Source organism: Mya arenaria, chromosome 6 (genome assembly GCF_026914265.1).
Source record: "Mya arenaria isolate MELC-2E11 chromosome 6, ASM2691426v1".
Lineage (NCBI taxonomy): Eukaryota > Metazoa > Mollusca > Bivalvia > Myida > Myidae > Mya > Mya arenaria.
The window spans coordinates 41,695,816-41,718,886 of record NC_069127.1 but is presented as its reverse complement, the minus strand read 5'-3'; the positions used below and the strand labels follow the sequence as shown (position 1 = coordinate 41,718,886).

General features: G+C 33.4%; 1 protein-coding gene across 2 annotated transcripts in view; it reads right to left on the bottom strand.

The window, feature by feature from the left end:
- Positions 1-23,071, bottom strand: part of LOC128237217 (uncharacterized) — a 55,836-nt gene that overhangs the window by 2,251 nt on the left and 30,514 nt on the right. For both annotated transcript variants that reach the window (XM_052952557.1, XM_052952558.1), the window contains 8 exons: positions 19,447-19,495; positions 15,179-15,224; positions 9,907-10,058; positions 8,167-8,249; positions 4,952-5,020; positions 4,327-4,400; positions 3,575-3,667; positions 1,080-1,291 (listed from right to left, as the gene is read on the bottom strand). In XM_052952557.1, coding sequence (XP_052808517.1) covers positions 1,080-1,291; positions 3,575-3,667; positions 4,327-4,400; positions 4,952-5,020; positions 8,167-8,249; positions 9,907-10,058; positions 15,179-15,224; positions 19,447-19,495 — 778 coding nt within the window. The remainder of the gene's footprint in view (positions 1-1,079; positions 1,292-3,574; positions 3,668-4,326; positions 4,401-4,951; positions 5,021-8,166; positions 8,250-9,906; positions 10,059-15,178; positions 15,225-19,446; positions 19,496-23,071) is intronic.

Below are 23,071 nucleotides of genomic sequence, written 5' to 3'. Positions count from 1 at the left end.
CAACTCTTAGTAATAAACCTATCTAGCTATCCTGAAAAAACAAAACAAAAACAAAACAAAATGAAGATCTATTACTAAATGAGTGATATTCTATGTAGAAAATAGACACCAATGCATTCTTAGTCCATTCTGTACCATTCTCAATTGTTCATATATTTCCTATGCAAAATTAGTAAAACTTAGTTAAGTGTGTTGATCATGGGTATCACAAAGATAGCATCATTTTCTGATATGAAATGCCAAGTTTACTAGTAAAAAGTATTAACCATGTTGTTTGTGCTTAGTTAAAGTCGGAATTATAGTAAAAGGAAATTAAAAATATTCGGCAAGCTCATTGATCATATAAATTGTTCATATTTTTTAACAGGAAGCCACAACTTATCAACCCGCAGACATTAAACATAGAAAAAATTTGGTATGGCCTAAAGATGAATACATCATTGATGAAACTACCTGCACCAGTTTAACAAGAGCGCTGTAATTTAAAGCCAATATTCAATGCCCCTAACGTTCAAACATATTTGGTCAACACACATGAAACTTCATAGGTGTATTCATGAAAATTGGCTGTTGTGAACCTGCTGTTCTTGCCACAGTTCAATTGGGCCCAAAAACGTTTTGGCCCCTTTATTAAGAGCAAACAGTGCCTGAATAAACATAGAATGAACCCTATTATACATACATGCCATATTACTGAGAGGCTCAGGAGATTTTGGTCTGAATTCCCGGGGATTTTGATAAGGGACCAGGGTATTTTTACTCACCGAAATTAAGCCAATATCAGAATTTATTATGTAGGACTAAATACAGTAATCTTAATGAGTATTTAATTTTTTAATTCCAGGGGATATTGATCTCCTGTCTGGGGGATTGGTTGGAATTCTGAAGGATTTCTCCCCCACCAGGGGGATATGGCATGTATTATAACGCATACACTCATGGAACATCATAGCTTTGTTGATCAGTATTGGCTGTTTTACACCAGTGTTCAGTCAAATTAATTTGTACATTATGACATGAATAAAACAAAACAAAATAAAAACCTTGTGAAAGTAATCTACACCAAAAAGCCACCCTACCTTCAAGGTTCTTTCCAGTGCCTGTCTCTTCTTATACGCTATGACCTCTGGCGTGACTAGTTTTTCATAGTCTCGAGACATCGTCCTCCGTCGTTGCTTGTTCTTATCCTCGCCAAAGAGGTTTTGGGCACGCTGTGATTGCTTCCTTATCATCACAGACAGGTCCTCCTGACTGGCCCGGACCTCAGGCTGAGGCATGCTTAGGGAGGACTCTGAAATAATCAGTTAGAGGGATATGATGCAAAGTGTTATTTGTAATGTGATGTCGAGATTGTTTTGTGTAACATTATAAGGCATGGTCAGGGATGACTCTGTAATAAATACTTTTCTTAAATCATAGTTTTTAAGTTGCATTAGGTTAATGCTAAGTTATTTGGACGCCTTTAATGATTGTATGTCGGTGAGTTTAATGAGTGTATGAAATAAATTGTACTTAATTTTGTTGCATTATAAACAGGAAAAAATCCTATCCATTTTAGCTGTTATTAAAATATGATGTTATTATGCTTATGTTTTAATCATTTATTATTGACATACATGATTTTGTTCACAGAAGGCCACATTGTAAATATGATGCTATTTTAGTTTTCTTTGTAATTATGCCATAAATTTCTTTTACCTTTTCAAAATAAAGATGTTAATATTATGATCAGGATAGGGGGCACGATATAAGAAGTGTTTCTTACAACTGATTTGTTAGTGAACAAGAGCAGCCACAGAGACAGCGTGCTTGACTATTCCCCCGCTTTTCAGTGTAAGGATTGAAAAGTTTTGGCGAAACATGCATGGATCACTGTTAGATTAGACTTCAATGCAATACATGATGCGCTGAGATATTAATATAAATGTGGTGTCATGGAAAATTTTAACCAGAATTTTTAAGACTAATAATAAAGGGCCATTATTTGCAAAATACAGTTATCTAACTTGGTTATTCAATTACGTTTGGGTAATTGAATACCATTGTATAAAGTCTCAATGCAATACATCAAGTAGTTGCTGAGATATTATCCTATGTGTGCTAACATGCAAGACCTTAACCAGAATTTCTAAGTCTCATAATAAAGGGGCAAAAATTATATAATATGAAAGATAGAGTTATCTTACTTGATTAAATGCAGAAGATTAAATGGTTGGGAGCCTGTGTGTAAAGTTTCAATGCCATACATGATGTATTCGCTGAGGTATTGACTTAAAAGTGGTTATATGCAAAACCTTCACTAGAATTTCTATGTCAAATAAAAAAAGGGGCCATTTTTTGAATTTTATGCAAACTAGAGTTATCCAACTTGATTAATTAAGTAGGTTGGATGGTTGACTACCATTGTATTAAGTCTCAATGCAATACCTAGAGTAGTTGCTGAGATATTAACCTATGTGTGCTTACACGCAAAAACCTTTACCAGAATTTCTAAGTCAAATAATAAAGGGCAATTATTTGCATTAAATGCAAACAAGAGTTATCTCACTTGGTTAATTAAGTAAGTTGGATGGTTGAGTACCATTGTATAAAGTCTCAATGCAATACCTCAAGTAGTTGCTGAGATATTAACCTATGTGTGCTTGCATGCAAAACCTAAACCAAGAGGTGACGCCAACGCCGAGGCTTGGGTGAGTAGTATAGCTCTCTATATTCTTCGAATAGTCAAGCAAAAAATGGCATTTTATTGTAGTAGGCTCAAACCTACAACCTCAAGACTATCTCAGCCACACAGTTAACAGTATTACCAATTGAGCTATTGGATATTATATCATTAAATCATGAAAGATATTCTTAATTTGTAAAGCTAAATCAAAACCCACTATTCTATTCCCTCTCCATAAAGGAAGATTGTATCCAGTGTGATATCCCCATACATAAATTATAGAACACAATTAAATTCAAGAATGTTAAGAAGTGAATAAATCACATCTCGAACATGAATGACAAGAAGCCATCGGTCCAGAACTGGACAACTGGTCACCCCATATTTATTCCATATTCAGTCACTTAGTTATAGCCTACCAAAATGGTGTCTTTTTTCCAATTCAAAATAATAATTGAAACATTTTCCATAAATTGATCAATGTTAACAGGTTGTCGATTTGATATAAACGTATCAGTGACCAGATATGGAATATAAGTGGCACAGGAAACCATATTTGGTTTCAAGCTTTCTCTCACCTGATATGGTTTCATTTGCCCTGTATATACAATATCGGCACTTATTGAATCAGGCCTCCAACAGGAATGCTGCAATGCCATGGGTCTCTGTTTTCATATTTGGTCACTGAATTATATCGTACCAAAATGGCGTTTGTTTTCCAATTCCAGAAACAGGTTATCAATGTGATATATACATTACTGGGTTGGTAGGTGGCTCGATATGGGATACATGGGGCGCAGGAAACAATATTCGGGTTCAATGTTGCTCCCTCACCCGATATGGTTTCCTTTGCCCCGTATATACAATAACGGGTAACCTACTAGCCCCATAACTTAAGCAAAGACATACTTTTCTGTGTAAATGCTGCCCGGGTTTGGGAGGGTGAGTTCTGGGGGCTGGGCTCACGTGACCCGGTGTCATCAGTGTCACTCTCACTGTAGTCTGCAAATAAACATGTCCTGCATTATACAAAGTCACTATTGTATTGCAAGGCTTAAGACATCTACGACAGCACATGGAAAAAATGCATTGCTAAGCCTAAAAAATATAAGTACAGTCAAAACTGGCTATGTTAAAGTCGTTGAGACCTCAGGAAATACTTCGAGTTAACGAACATTCAATATAAACGAAGTACAAAAAGTGTGAAACTAAACCAAACAAGTCGAAACAAAGTTCACATAACCAGAACATCAAGATAACAGAGTTTGACATAGCGAGTTTTGACTGTATGCAGTTATAAATATTTACATGTATGAGTTTTATAACTACAACCACAGGTAAAACATGTTTCTCACTAGTATGCCAACACCAGGGAAGTCAATGAGTTGTCAGCTAAAGGACTTAAACCATTTTCGCGAGGGGATAGGGGGTGCTTTAAGCTCCCGATGGGGATCAAAGGTGGCGAAACACACTGCCGCAGAACCAAAATTGGATTGTTAGTTTTTCTATTAAGGGTTCTCCTGGCTTCGAAATGGAAGCAAACTTGAGTGTCAATACTAACAAGAGAAATTTACAACCAAAAGCAACCCATTATATTTTTTAATCAGTTAAGTAAGAAAAAGTGTGTGTGTGGGGGGGGGGGGGATTTAACACAGACATACCTGGGTTCCCATATTTGGCAGGATCTGGCTTTTTGGTGTAGGCGATGGCTGCTAGTCCCATCTTGTTCATCCACCTGAATGACAATAGTAAATTAGTTAGGCAATTTTAGAAGGGTGCTGCACCATCCCCTGCTTTGGTAGCACCACTTTACCCTCATGGAGACCAACATGTAAAGTTCAGTGATTCTGATATTCATAAGTTTCTTTTGCTTCATTTATTTTTTTAAACAATTTTAAATATTATAATAACTTTACCTACAGTATGTGACAGTTGAACTTTAAATCACTTTGTGCTCAGGTGAGCTAAAAAAGTCATAATTTCTAAGTACACAATAGGCCATTTATGTGACAATACTTATGCAAAAGTTATCCTACTTCTTTTAAAAGAGCATTTTATTACTGTGTGCAAGTGAAGAATGTTTGAAATAAAAAAAGAAATGGCCAGCAATGGTGAGCCATATGTTTTTAAGTCCATGGTACAATTAAAAAAAATGCAATTCTTTTCATGAATAAAATATTTGATCTGATGCAACAAACTGAAATTTAAAAAATGTTAAAAAATACACATGCCTGCTTCTTGTCTTGTGGTTCACATGTACATTTCACAATAGCCCATAAAACTCACTTGCTCATGTCCTCCCGTCTGTCCGAGGCAAAACAGAAACTTGTCCCGGAGTTGTGGATCTTGAACGCGCTGCAAATTGTGATGAAGATATATTATAGTACTACAATTATATTAAAATAAAATTGTCATATCACTCCAATATAATTAGTAGCAATTGGGTTCCAAAATATCATTTCAACCTTTTATTGCATCAAACAAATCGTCAAAGATCAGGCCCCAATATCACGAAAATACTTACCGGTAAGTCAAATCTCAATCTCAGTCTCATATTTTTTTATCAAATTACAGCATCATATGATTCAAAATTGTAAATGTTTTACACTTTTCAAAATCACATTCTCCCATTCATTACCGGTATGTTGATAAAAAATTTGGACAATAATTTTTATAAAAAAAAATTGAGAGCAAAAATTGTACTTGAGTCCAATTTATTATTTTTGAGTTTTACTCAAGTACATTTGGTGCTGTAGAAATGTTTTGTTTTTTTAGAATATTGATCAATTATGTTTATCAACATAATGCATTTGAGAATGTGCTTTTAAAAATAGTAAAACATTAGTATTTTTTAATAATGACGTACTGTAATATCGAATAACGAGTTGAGATTGAGATTTGACTTAAGTATTTTTGTGATATTGGGGCCTGGGGCTACCATGATTATGAACAATCTCAAGTCTGAGTTTAGACTCAAGTGGCAAAACTGCAAATCTTCATTTCATTTTAACTTCCCTTTTAGTTGAGAATTTAGGATGAAATTCTATGAATGTTTTTATTATTTGAAGATGACATTTATTTTTGGAAAACAAATGAAAACAGACATGTAATTCTTTGTGTATTTCTGAGTCTGAGTCTGGACTTAGACTTTCAAGAGACTGTTTGTAAACATGGTCGCAGCATTTGGGAAGCAAATGATATTAAGATAATAATGAATTAAGAAAAATTAAAAAATGAGCCCAAAATAATCTTGATCAGAAGTTTTACAAAGTGATTATATCCACCATATTTTAACAAAATAGAACTGTACCATGTGGTAGTTAGAGGATGAACAGTATAAAATGTGGCAAAAATGAACAAAATGAATGTACAACACAAAAATAAACAATGTTTTAGCGGTTGTGACAATGTAAAGTAACTGTTTAGATAACAACATAGAAACCTTACCAGTTCTCACTGAACGAAATAAAAAACAAAGAAGAATGTTTAGAAAGAAACAGAGTGTTATCTCAATAAAATCAATGCCCTAATAAAGGTAGATTATACAATATTTGAGTGTTATCAAGGTTAAGATTAAAATCCAAATAAACCTTGTAAATTATGATAACGAGAGGGTCACAGAGCAATTGTCAATGCTCAAATGTGTTGTATTTTTTCTGTAAAAATGCCCAAATATCAGTGGATTATACAATATTTGAGTGTAATCAAGTCATCTAAAAATCTATAAAGATATGATAACAACAGCGTCACAGAGCAAATTTCACCATTTATTTGTGTAGTATTTTTTTTAGTTGACAAAGGGGCATAACTCAACATCTATTAATGCAAGTTATACATAAGCCTATTGTCTCTGACAGCATGTGTAAGTAAATGTAATTGACACGGCACATAATCCAATCTTGACCGCTCTCCATAATTACCTACTTTGTATATCAAAAGAAAAATGAAAATTGAACACTAATCCATATGCATTTATATGTCCAGTGGTATCACGTGACTTAAGTTAATCTCTCTAATGGTTTAACATTTATGAATATTTATATCAGGGGCTGGTCCAGCGTCATGTAAATTCAAAAACCTTTAACAGTTAAAGTGTTACGGCAAACAACACCACGAATATGTCAATACTTCAACTTTATTCCTTCAAAAACAGCTAAAAATATGATAACAATTCAAAAGAATCATGACATTATATATTCAGCTTCTTTCATCGTAGAAAACTATTGTTCGTCGTTGACCTTTCGTCTGCCATTCAAAAGATCTGATGATACAAGATGATACAGCTACTAGTCCATTTCTTTAAGTCGCTTTTCCACAAAAGTGAGTAATTTCCAGAGATTTAAGTTACATGTAAATAACGGTTCTGTCTTTTGCAACATACATAAATAATTATGAAATAATATACTTGATAAAAAGATTCATATTTCTATTTCATTTTTGTTAATTATTAGTTTTTTTGCTATTTTATAGTCCGTTAGTTACACCAAAAATATTGTATAATCTTCCTTTATATTTACATTTCTTTAAATGTATAATATCATGAATACAAGAGCAAAGCAAGGTCATATTAGTGGTCATGTTAGTTGGAAATACATGAAACTGATCAGTGTCATTAATATTCTTTAAATCTGCACTACCCAGTTTATAAAACAATATTCATTTTTTCCCCATTTTCTTTCCTGGTAATATCATTCTATATTCCTTCTGATAAAAATAGCCTATATTCATGATAATGTTCTTCAATATGAATTGACATTTTAAGGAAGCATTTCCTACATTGTGGTATCAATCAATACACAAAAACCACATCTCATTCACAGAGAAAGTCTGAACAACTAAGTTACTATGAACATAAAATTATCCGGCAATAAGAAAATAATTGAAAATGAAGATAAAACAACATACAAAATGGTTATTTCCCAAAAATGATTTGATAGTCTGGTGATGTCATGGAGTTAAACCATTGAAATTAGCAATAATTTTTTCCCTCACTATTATTAACTATTAACATTCACAAATGCACAAAAAATTATAGTAGATATCATTATGTATTACACATAATGGGCCAATTATTCAGAGCTTTGCTGAAGTTAACAACATTGTTAACATCATGTTGTCAATTGTGATCTGCTGTATTTCTAATATAAATATCTGAGACAACTATTTCAGTTGCACTTGTTCATATTTAAATATATGAACATCGCCAAATATTTCATGTTTAAAAGTTAATGATGATGTTGTTAATCACCTCGAAAAATTTAACAATGTTCTGAACAATCTGCCCAATATTAAACTGATGTATATATTTCATGTGTACCAAGTTTCATGAATATATCCTGAGTGGTTTGTGTGACAAACACTTATTATTTTATGTACAATTCCAATAATGCCAACACCAAGGCTACGAAATAACCTCAACCTTTTCCTAACAGTAAGCTAAAACTGCAAAATACAATACACACACATGATATTCCAAGTCATATTTGGATTTGCTGACTTACAATTTTGTTGTTTTCAGTTCCGATGAGCTGAGAGGGGAAACTTGGAATGCTGGAAGGTGAATCACCACTTCTGCCTTGATAGACTGAAACACAATAGAATCAATGTAGAAATAAATCTCCCAATCATTGAAAATAAAGATAACTACCATAAATGTTCTTTTAGATACACAAGGCACATGTCTTCACAAGAACCCTGCACGCTTAATAAATAAATAGCATTTATTTTTTAATTTAGAGATAAGGTAAGCATTGTTCAAGTTGCAGAATTGGAAAATAGACCCTCAAAAGGACCTTCTGGGTATGTGCTTCTTATAGGACATTCACGGCACTTTATATTTTTCACTGTTTTAAATTTTGAGCCAGTTGTGTCATTCAAATAAAAGGTCTGTTAGTGCCCATAAACTGGGGAAAATATCAAATAGTTTAAAAGAGAAAAAACAATTCTTTTATAAAATACAAATATTACAAATATTACAATATGTACATGTAGTTACAAATACAAGTCTTTTGTATAGAGGTTTTTACTTTTGATTGCATGATCAAGTTAAAAGTGAACAGCCATTATAAACATTGTGACCCAGGTGGTTCATTGACTAGGTGTCTGCACATTGTGGCCTACATGTCGAACCAGCAATAATAGGACGTCATAATTTTTTAATTTTTTTTAATGTTTGCGCTTATGTCTTACACCAATTGTTTTATTTCTTTTATTAAAGATTTAACTATTTCATAGGGCTAGTATTCATAAAACATCTCCGAAGTTTAGTATCTCACTTTTCATTTGATAAAATAACTTAATATAATGTCAAAAATACTTCAATTTCATAATGGGTTAATAAAAAATATTTCCTTAAAATTCATTTGACTATGAAAAGTAAAGAAAACTGACTTAACTTAGAAATGACTTAAGATGTTTCATGAATACTGGCCAGTTCATTATTTCAACCGGCATTTGCCAAGATAATAATTCAATTTCTGACTAATGATTTTCCCTTGCTTATCAAGAAAACAGAAAAGCATTCCTTGATGACCCATCCATCATTATTGATTCCTTCGGATGAAGTAAGATTTTAGCTAAAGTGTTATGGAAGGGTGCTGGGCCCTGTCCTTTTTTTGTAGCGCCTCTCTGCCCTCATGAAGACATGCATAGGTACCTTTCTGCCTTCATAAAATTAAATGCTTAAGATTGTCAAATATTTTTTTTTGGTTTAATCAAAACTGATATGATATAATATATACAAACTGTAAATATTTGGCAGTCAAAACCTAATATAACTTCGATTTGACATAATTACTAACATTTTCTGTCAAATTGATAATGTTCAAATTCTTCATGACCCCATACAATGTTTTCTTTTTACTCTTATCACCTTCCCCCTTTTCTGCATCACCCTGTCCTTTTTAAAGCCTGGCTAAACCCTATGAAGTTCAATTAATTTGTAATACATAAACTATAAGACTATGGGCTGATTGTTCAGAACTATGTTAAAGTTAACAACGTGATTAACAGCATTGTTGTTAACTTTTAAACGTGAAAGAGTTGAAGATATGTTGACACGATTATATTAAACAAGCACAGCTGAAATAGATTTCTCAAATCTTGTTAGAAATACGAAAGATCACACAGTCATGTATGAAACTTACAATGCAATAACGATTTTGAAGTTAACAACGATGAAGTAAACTAGGTTGTAAACTTTAACAACATTCTGAACAATCGGCCACATGTCTTGCTCTCACCTCCTTATCATGGTAGCAGAAGAGGTTGTAGTCTTTGATGATACACCATCGATGCTGCCAGGGGCTGTGCAGGAAACCTCCCTTACTGCGTCGCTTGTACAGCCAGCCTTGACAGTCACCCTGACCCAGGTCCTTACACGATATACGCCGATCTGTAACCCAGGGGAAACATTGTAATTTCAATATTGTTCCGTTTTTTTGTCAGATTGATATACAATATATAATAAATGTATACTACATGACTGTGAAATTTTTAGTCAAGGATAAAAACTACAATCATAGAAATGTGCATTGTATCTGTCTGCGTACAAAATCTCTAAATCTCTTGTAAGACGTTTTAAACAGTTTTCAATGACATTAAATCTTACACTTTTATTTATCTATCATTTACAAGCATTTGTTTTTTGTTCTAAATTGGACTGAAGATAGAAGTATTTACCAGGAAACTTAACTGGTCCTGAAAGAGCTTAATAATAAAAAAAAATATATCAAGAGGACAATCCGCGAAACCAATTGTGTCCCTAGTTGGGACCACCCATTATTTGACAATTAAAGGGCCATAACTCTAGAGCAACAATTGATATTAGACTGCTTATCAAACTCAGTCAAGATAATATGCTGATAAGTATTACTGCAAATTTTTGTTAAAATGGCCCCCCAAAAAAAGAAATATCTAAGTTAGAGAGTGGAAATTAACATGTGACCTTGCAGACAATGAGGCCAATGCAGACAGCATGAACCCTATAATACGCAGTAGACATAAAAAGAAACAAACCAATTATTATTCTGATAATTGAAAAAACAATAGTACAAGGTTAAAACTAAACTCCCGCTCAAACTCTGGAAAAATGCAAATACCATATAAGGCTGGTGGGTTTAATTCTCCAGGAAAAAAGCAGGCTAAGGGGCAAAAAGGATTTCCTTTACATATATTTATAATATTAAAATGCTGCTAAGTCTCATATTATCTGTACTAGATGTGTTAATAAACAAAAGAGTATCAAAAAATTAATTAATCAAAGATTATTTATCTATTATTTAACAAAAAATGTATAAAGTTTTTTACTTGATGATTGGGTCGATTGTACAGAACTTGTTGTAAACGTCATTGTTAACTTTCAGATCTCTACTACTCTGCAGGAAGTTAAATAGATAACACCTGTGGTCTTAAAGGGACTGTACACCATATTGGCACCAAAAAAAGCTTTTTTCTGTAACCAATCTCAGGACAATTATTTAATAAAATGTCTTTGATATCATTATTGTAAAACAAATATACCAAAATGTAAGAAAAAAAATCGAGTCGGAAGCTATATACCTAACTTGGTAAAATCACGTGATAACATCGACTAGCCAATCACACATAAGGAATTAATTCTACTAGGTAGACATCGGTAACCTAGTAATCTTTTTTAATGGAAAAATATGAAAAAAACTGTGAAAAATAAATTAACTGTAAACTATGTGGTACTTCAGTAGTAAGTTTCAATGCATTGTACACATCGATACCAAGTTTATGTCAGATTTCAACATTTAAAAAAAAATAAAATTCTATTTCATCATATGGAGTACAGCCCCTTAAAGTATTTGTAACATTTGTGATAACTGTTTTAGTTGTACTTGTTTTATTTAAATACATGAGCATATCATTAAACATTTCATGTATAAATGTTAACAACGATGTTGTTTATCACATTGAAAACTTTAACAAAATTCTGAACAAACGACCGCAATGATACAGTTTAAACTCCAACAAAATTCTGAACATTCGACCGAATATCTTCATTTTAACATATATATTAATCAAGTTCCTTAATTTCACATTTTCAAATTCCAGTTCGAAAAACACATTTTGGAATACAAGGGGGTACAGGTATGGTCAATAATTAGCTTGAAGTAAAAGGTAGATTAAGTCTGCCCAAGATAACATCGATTAATCAAGGGATTAATTTTATGTTTGAAAAAAGAGTGACAAATTATAAGTCAGCATGAGCCAATTTCATTAAAGATCTTATAATATATCATAAAATCACACAAACACGTTATATTCTTAAAACTTTTATATTCAAACATATCAGCGTTATACCTTATGTATCGCTGAATGTGCGGTCCATACAGCTTTAAGATTTGTAAGTTAGTCCCAGAACTTTTACATAGTTGTCATTCTTAGAATCTCCTAATTTGTTGCTTAAAGGTACTCTCTCATGTTTTTGGACCGAATTTTTTTTCTGGTAATGCATTTTTTGGAAACACTTATTTTCTCATTATTGTACTCTATGATAAGGAAATTGCACAAAAAAAATACAATTAAAGCATAAAAAATGTACTTAGCCAACCCACGCCACTAAAGTCAAGAAAAAAATAGAAAATAGACGCATTAACCACACGGCCACAGGACTTATAAAAGTAATATAGATATTTTGACCTTTTAACAAAACATTGATAACACCCCATGATAATGTCAATCAACCAATCGCACAACAACATGGCCATAATTATGTGACTAATAGTGTTGTTAACGCTTTTGAAGGGTTCCAGCTTTTGATATCTTAGTTTTAAAATATCCCTAATGATTTGCCAAACTTAATTTCATCATACAAAAAAGTGCATTTTACAAAAATATGAGCGAGTACCTTTAAACCTTATCTGATCTAAGGTTGAAACACTCAATTATCTGGCTTGGACAGACTTTTTATGTATTACAAATAGGAATAAATTAATTTGGAAACAAAAACAGAAATCCGACCTGTCTCAGTCTCTGTATCTGCTAATAAGCCATAAGAAGATTAAAAAATCAACCTTATCATATATTTTAGGGGGTTTCTGTAAATTAAGCATGCACCATCAGGTAATTTAGGTTTTTCATTCCATATTTAAGATTAACTTTAATATTCATTACAAAATACAAAGTTTATAAAATGTTTGTGTTGAGCTTAAAGGACTTTAAGTCAGTTTTACTACACAATAAATTGTTTTGAATAGCCACCAAAGGTTGTTTAAAAATATCAGAGAAAAGGCTTTTAATATTGCAATTTTCAACGTTAAATAATTTTATCTAAATACAGATAAGTCTGTTGTAGCGAGGGTGCATGCTAGACTCATGGAAAAGAATGCAAAGATTGTCAGCTCCGTATAACCACTATTCGCTGTCCATTACTACTATGTAGCAAAATTTTAAATTTGCAAAGCATTCTGCATTAAAAAACATTCTCATTCCTTGATTTTTTAACAATTAGTTATTAAATAAATAAATGGATTTCAAAATATACACGTTTTAATGCTTAAGCAAAATATGTAAAAGTAAAAAAGATATAAAAAAAGCTATTTATTTGTGTTTTTTAAAGGGACTTAACACCATATGGATAAAAAATCTGCAAGAAAGGTAATTCTTCAAAATCTGAATTACTGAAAGTGTCCGAACTCTTAGGTGAATTACATTTAGCTTATGTAAGTCACGTATTTAGTTCAGACACATAAAATGATGCAATTTTTGGGATTTACGAGGTAAAGAAAGACCTACATTTTTTTTAATTTATTTAAAAATTATGCAAAAACTTTGAAAGATGCATGTGACCTAGTTATGTGATATATCAGTAATTCAGATTCAATGCATTGTACACAATTATATATTATTTATTGACACTTTTCTATTTTTCTTGCAACTGTATGATCTGGTGTCTAGTCCCTTTAACACAAGGTATTACAAATACAGTAATTTTAAGAATATTTAAATCAAAGAACAAATTTTACACATTTTTTTTTTTTAAATTGGAACAAATCAACAATGTTTAAAGTGATTATTATTAAAACCACAAAACTCTAGTACAAATACAAATTAAAAGCAAAAAGCTTCCTGATTTTGTTAAGAAATACTGAGTTACTTTCACAAATAAGATATATTACCTGTTTTCGTACCTAAAGAAGAATTTTCAGGGTAGCATTAACAATACTTATGAAACCATTTTAAAAAGTATGCAACTTTTGTCCTAAACAATGCCATTCTTTAAAGTTGTTGTTGTTGTTTTCCTAAGCATACAGTCATAAAGTATGCAACTTTTGTCCTAAACAATGCCATTCTTTAAAGTTGTTGTTGTTGTTTTCCTAAGCATACAGTCATAAGACTTGAGAAAATATCCTAATAAATAACTGATATTGTACAAGTCCTATTAAACATGCAAGGAGTATGTCTTTTTGAGAACCATGTCCTTATTCATAATTCAGCAACTTTTTAAAATCAGCTAAACTGGAGTCAAAAACATGTAGTAATGGTCAGTGTCCCCTGCATCGTAGCTGTTAACATTACCATGCTGTGTAAATCAATAAATTTGTCCACTAAATACATTGAGTCAATATATCAATACACAACTTAAGAAAATTTTATCACAGCGGTTTCTGTGTACAATAGGGTATGGTTTTTCCGTATATGCATAACATCAGCAGGTGCCTTTAATGGCAGTCATAGGAATGCTTTACATGGGAATTAATCACATTTTGTGTTCTTGGCACAAAATCGAAAAAACGAACCACAATAAGTCCCCTGACGCGTCTATTAGGACATGCTCATTTAACACGACATTGAATGTAATGGATCAGTTTAAGGCCAAGAAAAGAGCTAAATTTTACATGCACAAGTAAAAGCCAAGCTGGCTAATCAAATTTTCTCTGTCAATCAATGGGCATAACTAACAATAAAAAATTGTCCGAGTTATGAGCCTTACTATTGATGGGTACATGTGTACCTGGTCTCACAATAGTACAAACAGAACACCTTAGCTGTTTTCCTTTGAAAACAACCGGATGTATATGGACGGTTTATGATGTCAGAATCCTTTACATTTAACTATGCTGCAAGTAGATCTGGCATTAGTAATTACAATTTAGCAGGTAAGCCTTTGGAATTTACTCTAAGGAATCTGAAAGATTTATGCAATAATACACATCACCGGGAATAAAATTTGAACTTAGTAATACAAAATAAATGTTAAAACACTACAACTAATGAATATCATAATTAATTTTCAAACTTTTTTTACTAATTTACCGCAATACATCCGAGGCTTAGCGTATGGCAGAGATGGCCGAGGTGTTCTGATCTTCAATATAACTTCCAAGTTAAGGCCAGCATTAAAGTTTTTGCACATTGACGAGAACAATGCTGCCACGATAATACCAAGGCAATGACGCAACTAGACCTTTCTTCAACCAACAGAAAAGCTATTAATAAGGCATGCTGACAACATCATGCACACAGTGAAGTAAAAATAATACTTACTGACTCTTTTCCTGCCTGACTTTGGTCTCCGCTTAACTTCATGATTCTAAAAATATATAAAGAGAAACTAATACAGCCACACTCCAACTCTGAGAAGTTGTGGGTTCGATCCTCACCAGGAATAATTTTTCATGGCATCTCAAAATTGACAACATTACAAATTTCTATCCAGGAAACACTGACGTGTGATTTTATGAGCTATGAGCTTCAAACACAATAAAGCTTAAAACAAGAGGGCCATGATGGCCCTGTATCGCTCACCTGTAGCTTTGCTAAATAAAGTGAACATTCTGACCTATTATCATAAAGATCCAATGAAAAGTATGGCCCCTAGAGGCCACTCTTTTATTTGTCCCACTGACCTAGTTTTTTACCCCACATGACCCTATCAGTAGGCAATGCTTCAAACCAAATATTTAAGACCTAGTCCTTGTGGCTTCAGACAAGAAAATTTTAAAGTTTTTTCCTGTATAAGCCTATGTAAAACTTGTGACACCCAGGGTGAGGCCTCTTTTCACCACAGGTGCACAAATTGAACAATCTTGGTAGCGGGCCACTAGGTTATGCCACATATAAAATGCCAATGTCTTGTTGGTTTAGACAAGAAGTTTTTTGTTCTATATAAGCCTATGCAAAACTTGTGACTCCCCCCAGGATAGGGCCTCTTCTCCCCAGGGGCATAAATTGAACAATCTTGGTAGAGGACCACTTGGTTATGATACATACCAAATATTGAATGCGTAGGCCTTGCATTTTCAGACAAGAAGATTTTTAAACACTTTCCTTATATAAGCCTATGTAAAACTTGTGACCCCCTAGGTGGGGCCTCTTATCACTTCAGGGGCATAATTTGAATAATCTCGGTAGAGAACCACAAGGTAAAGCTACATACCATATATCAAATGCCTAGGCCTTGTGGTTTTAGACAAGATTTTAAGTTTTCACTAAATAAGCCTATGTAAAACTTGCGACCCCTGGGCAGGGCCTCTTATCACTCCAGAGGCATAATTAGAACAATCTTGGTAGATGTCCATAAAGTAATTATACATGCCAAATATCAAAGCCCTAGGACTTCTAGTTTTGGAGAAGATTTGTTAAGTTTTCCATATCTAAGTCTATTTTGACCTCTATTGTGTTCACAAGGTTTTTCTACTAATTGACCTATTGACCTAGTTATTGACGGTAAATGACCCAATATCGAACTTGACCTAGATTTTATAGAGATTATCATTCTGACCAAGTTACATTTAGATTAGGCTTAAGTTGTGACCTCTATTGTGTTCACAAGGTTTTTATACTAATTGACCTAGTGACCTAGTTATTGACCGCGAATGACCCAATATCGAACTTGACCTATATTTTTCTAGAGATGATCATTCTGACCAAGTTGAATTGAGTTAAGCCTAAAATTGTGACCTCTATTGTGTTCACAAGGTTTTTCTACTAATTGACCTAGTGACCTAGTTTTTGACCTGGGTTGACCCAATATGGAACTTGACCTAGCTTATGTTAAGATGATCATTCTGACCAAGTTTCATTAAGATAAGGCTAAAATTGTGACCTCTATTTTGTTCACAAGGTTTTTCTAATAATTGACCTAGTGACCTAGTTATTGACTGCGTATGACCCAATATCGAACTTGACCAAGATTTTATAGAGATGATCATTCTTACCAAGTTGCATTAAGATTAGCCTAAAATTGTGACCTCTATTGTGTTCACAAGGTTTTTGTACTAATTGACCTAGTGACCTAGTTATTGACCGCAGAAGACCCAATATCGAACTTGACCTAGATTTTATAGAGATGATCATTCTGACCAAGTTGCATTGAGATTAGGCTAAAATTGTGACCTCTATTGTGTCCACAAGGTTTTTGTACTAATTGACCTAGTGACCTAGTTATTGACCGTGAATGACCCAATATCAAACTTGACCTACATTTTATAGCGATGATCATTCTGACCAAGTTGCATTGAGATTAGGCTAAAATTGTGACCTCTATTGTGTTCACAAGGTTTTTGTACTAATTGACCTAGTGACCTAGTTATTGACCGCGGATGACCCAATATCGAACTTGACCTAAATTTTATAGAGATGATCATTCTGACCAAGTTGCATTGAGATTAGGCTAAAATTGTGACCTCTAATGTGTTCACAAGGTATTTCTACTAATTGACCTACTGACCTAGTTTTTGACCCCAGATGACCCAATATCGAACTTGACCTAGATTTCATAGAGATGATCAGTCTGACCAAGTTTCATAAAGATTAGGTCAAAATTGTGACCTCTGTTGTGTTCACAAGGTTTTTCTAATAATTGACCTAGTGACCTAGTTATTGACTGCGGATGACCCAATATCGAACTTGACCTAGATTTTATAGAGATGATTATTCTGACCAATTTGCATTGAGATTAGGCTAAAATTGTGACCTCTATTGTGTTCACAAGGTTTTTGTACTAATTGACCTAGTGACCTAGTTGTTGACCGCGGATGACCCAATATCGAACTTGACCTACATTTTATAGAGATGATCTTTCTGACCAAGTTGCATTGAGATTAGGCTAAAATTGTGACCTCTATTGTGTTCACAAGGTTTTTCTACTAATTGACCTAGTGACCTAGTTTTTGACCTGGGTTGACCCAATATGGAACTTGACCTAGCTTATGTTAAGATGATCATTCTGACCAAGTTTCATTAAGATAAGGCTAAAATTGTGACCTCTATTTTGTTCACAAGGTTTTTCTAATAATTGACCTAGTGACCTAGTTATTGACTGCGTATGACCCAATATCGAACTTGACCCAGATTTTATAGAGATGATCATTCTGACCAAGTTGCATTAAGATTAGCCTAAAATTGTGACCTCTATTGTGTTCACAAGGTTTTTGTACTAATTGACCTAGTGACCTAGTTATTGACCGCGGATGACCCAATATCGAACTTGACCTAGATTTTATAGAGATGATCATTCTGACCAAGTTGCATTGAGATTAGGCTAAAATTGTGACCTCTATTGTGTTCACAAGGTTTTTGTACTAATTGACCTAGTGACCTAGTTTTTGACCTGGGTTGACCCAATATCAAACTTGACCTACATTTTACAGCGATGATCATTCTGACCAAGTTGCATTGAGATTAGGCTAAAACTGTGACCTCTATTGTGTTCACAAGGTTTTTCTACTAATTGACCTAGTGACCTAGTTATTGACCGCGGATGACCCAATATCGAACTTGACCTAGATTTTATAGAGATGATCATTCTGACCAAGTTGCATTGAGATTAGGCTAAAATTGTGACCTCTAATGTGTTCACAAGGTATTTCTACTAATTGACCTACTGACCTAGTTTTTGACCCCAGATGACCCAATATCGAACTTGACCTAGATTTCATAGAGATGATCAGTCTGACCAAGTTTCATAAAGATTAGGTCAAAATTGTGACCTCTGTTGTGTTCACAAGGTTTTTCTAATAATTGACCTAGTGACCTAGTTATTGACTGCGGATGACCCAATATCGAACTTGACCTAGATTTTATAGAGATGATTATTCTGACCAAGTTGCATTGAGATTAGGCTAAAATTGTGACCTCTATTGTGTTCATAAGGTTTTTGTACTAATTGACCTAGTGACCTAGTTGTTGACCGCGGATGACCCAATATCGAACTTGACCTACATTTTATAGAGATGATCATTCTGACCAAGTTGCATTGAGATTAGGCTAAAATTGTGACCTCTATTGTGTTCACAAGGTTTTTCTACTAATTGACCTAGTGACCTAATTATTGACCGCGGATGACCCAATATCGAACTTGACCTAGATTTTATAGAGATGACCATTCTGACCAAGTTGCATTGAGATTAGGCTAAAATTGTGACCTCTATTGTGTTCACAAGGTTTTTCTACTAATTGACCTAGTGACCTAGTTTTTGACCCCAGATGACCCAATATCGAACTTGACCTAGATTTTATAGAGATGATCAGTCTGACCAAGTTTCATAAAGATTAGGTCAAAATTGTGACCTCTATTGTGTTCACAAGCAATTGTGAATGGACGGACGGACGGACGGACGGACGGACGGACGGACGGACGGACGGACGGACGGACGGACGAAGAGTGATCACAAAAGCTCACCTTGTCACTACGTGACAGGTGAGCTAAAAATTAGAGTAAACTCAAACTACAATAATATTATTTCTATTTTCACAATTCAAGGACAATCCTTAAGTGTCTAAACTGATCGAGTACTTGGAAATACAGTTACCTCTACTGGAATTTTCTGTACCACGCCCCCAGCCACTTTGCAAACATAGCTGAAAACACAACAAAATTAAGTTATGAAATCACACAAATTTAATACAAAAGCACAGCAGACATATGCCAAATAAAAAAATTAGTTGGTCAAGAAGCATAACTCTGTAATCATTTCAGCTTAAGCTAGGGTACTTTAATTACTTTCAATATACACAGTCATTGTCAGTGTCTGAATATGCCTATCAAGTTTCATGGAAATCTCTCATCATCAGTTTGAGTTTTATAAATGCATTTTCACTCCCAAATAAGATTTACCACACAATGAATACAAATATTTTAAAATACCATAAAGGATGAATAAATGTCAAAATGTCTTACGGACTGCAATTTGAAAGAAAGGTGGAGAAAACATGGTATTTATTCCTTATCAGACGAAAGTAGATTGTAGATCACAGTAAAGCTTTTAGCACTCACCAATTAATCATTTAATATTTTTGCATTCCCAGCTATTAAATACACAATCTAATATTCAGTAATTGATATTTTCAATAAATGCATTATTTAGTAAGTAGTTAAAGGTTAATCACTCACGATTCATGTTTGTTATACATGTGTATGTATCGATTGTGAATAAGAGTGTCTCATTAAATAATCTATACAACACCCATATCAATAACGATGGCAACAAAGTCTGAAGCTTCTACAAAGTTTCCAATTTTTTGCTTAAAGGCTCTAGACACCAGATGGTCCCAAAATCAGCAAATACAGTATTTCCCCAAAACAAGCCTAGAAATACAATACAAACTAGTATGTGGCCAATAACACATCATTTTACATGATTAAAAGAATATTTCATCATCGCTGTCTCAGCTGAGTTTGCCCGTTTAAAAATAGCGCATCATGGTTTCCCAGTTTAAGGTGTGGATATTTAGCATGAAAACATGCGATACGAATAGATACATATACCGATGCTATATTTAAATTTACTGGGATTTCCATGGAAGACAAACCCAGTAAATAACGAATTTGAAAAATATGCAAAAATTGCAAAAGATTCATGTGTCGCAAGCGCTGTGATACATCAGTAAAATTCAATGCATTGTACACAACCATATCAATTTTAAGTAAGTTTTTGACAATTTTCTATTTGTCTTGTATCATCTGGTGTCTAGTCCCTTTAAAATATATAAAAAAAAATGTAGAAAACCAGGAATGTTTAACAATTATATATAACACTTTTTTTCAAACTTAAATGTTTGTACATAATATAATAACAAGAAACTTGTCCTTCTTTAATCTAACACAACGATATCATTAATGTTGGACCGATTGATTCGAACTTTGTCCAAATCAACAAACAGCATTGTGGTTAACTTTTAATCATAAAATGTTTTACAATGTAAAACAAGCTCTAAGCTGAATCAGTTGTCTCAATATTTGTGAAAAGTACCACAGATAACATGTGTGTCCTTGACACTTTCAGAATATAAAAGATTTGAAAGTTAACAACGGTCCGGTTAACAATGTTGTTAACTTTAACAATGTTCCGAACCATCGGCCCAATTTGACTCTGAAATACCTGCTCATTCCGTGATATTTATAATTCCTCTGTTAGCATAGATTATTGTTTAATTTAAGGTCTTTAAGAAAACTAGATGTTCAAGATAAACTTCAAGCACAGTTGGATAATAATTCCTCTTCACATGTTGAATTTTTTTATCTTACAGTCCTTACAGAAATCAAATTTTCAATTTAGGCACAGTTAAAGCTCATTCCTTCGTAGATAATTCCTCTGTTTGCATAGATTATTTTATTTCAAGGTCTTCACAAAAATCAAATGTTCAAGTTAAGCACAGTGTAAACTTATTCCTTCGTTGTTAATTCCTCATTAATTGTTTATACAATATAATTGATATTGTCTCCAGGTCCTGTTCAAAATAACAATGATGGTATCTGTGGCAATTGTTTGTTTATAAACCATCCCATTTATCCCCCATCATCCTAAATCTTGGTGCAAGGTTTGTATATATTGTATACAACAGTATTGATTTTGTCAGTTCTGGAATGACCAGTAAATGATTCATAGCCTTTTTTTATATTCACACCAAAATTGACATTTTCATTGACTGTGTTCTTTCACATGCAGAAAATGTGTTATTCAATAAAAATATACATGAGAACTGTATCAAGCGTATAATCAATCCAGCCAGGGCGAGTATTCATAAAACATCTTAAGTCATTTCCTTAAGTCGATTTCCTAACATGTTCAGGGACAAACTTAACGACTTCACAATATAAAAGTACATTTGTTTCAACATAGAAGTATGTATATTACATATTAAGGTAATATTGAAAATAAAGTATTGCAGATAGTATTTAGTTATTATATCATAGGAGCTGTTTCTCAAGACTTTTGGCCTTCCATCATAATTATTACAAATGAAACAAGAAACAACTTTTAGTAACAGTGACCTTGACCGTGAACCTAGGGGCCAAAAAGACAATCCCATGAAAGTTGTCCATAAACTCTTCCTATATACTAAGTTTGGTTGCAATATGTCAACCCTATCTAAAGTTATTTAGTACCATCTGGGGTTTTTGTTTTTAGTAACAGTGACCTTGACCGTGAACCTAGGGGCCAAAAGAAAATCCCATGAAAGGTCTTCATAAATTCACCCTATATACCAAGTTTGGTTGCAATATGTCAAACCTATATAAAGATAATTGACTGACAGTACCAACTGTTTTTTTAATTTGGAGTAACAGTGACCTTGACCCTTGGGACCTCTCATGTGGTCCCATGGAAGGTCTCCATAAACTCTTCCTATATAGAAAGTTTGGTCGCAATATGTCAACCCTATCTTAAGTAATTCAGTACCAACTGTTTTTTACTTTTAGTAACAGTGACCTTGACCTTGACCCTAGGGGGCCCCTCACGAGATCCCATAAAAGGTCTCCATAAGCTCTTCATATATACCAAGTTTGGATGCAATATGTCAACCCTAACTAAAGTTATTCAGTACCAAAGGTTTAAGTTTTTTTTTCTATTTATAGTAACAGTGACCTTGGCCTTGACTCTAGGATGGCCAGAATTTGTTTGATGCAGCTCATATGACCAGTGAGATACTTAACTTAGGAAATTGACTTATGTTAGGAAATAATGACTTAAGCTAAATACTGGCTCTCAAAGAATGCTTTTAGTCTTAAAAGATGTTAATATGTCAATGAATTTAAAGATTTTGCTACCCCTGCGAGAAAAGTTCTAGAACTAACATCAAGTTCTTGAACGTTCAAGAACTGTTCTAGAACCTTAAGAACTGTTCTAGAACTACTGTTTTTAGTTCTTGAACTGGCGTTCTAGTACACAAATGGTTCTAGAACTCGGGTTCAAGAACTCAAAGTTCTTCAATCTTGTTCAAGAACCTTTCATGTTCTAGAAGTGTACACAAATGGTTCTAGAACTCGGGTTCAAGAACTCAAAGTTCTTCAATCTTGTTCAAGAACCTTTCATGTTCTAGAGTTCACTTCTTCAAGAACTGTAACTCAAAGAAAAAAACAAATTATTTATTTTGTAACGTTAACAGTTAAGTTATTTTGTATTTCCTTTTTAAAGCGAGAGACTGAACAGGTTAGAA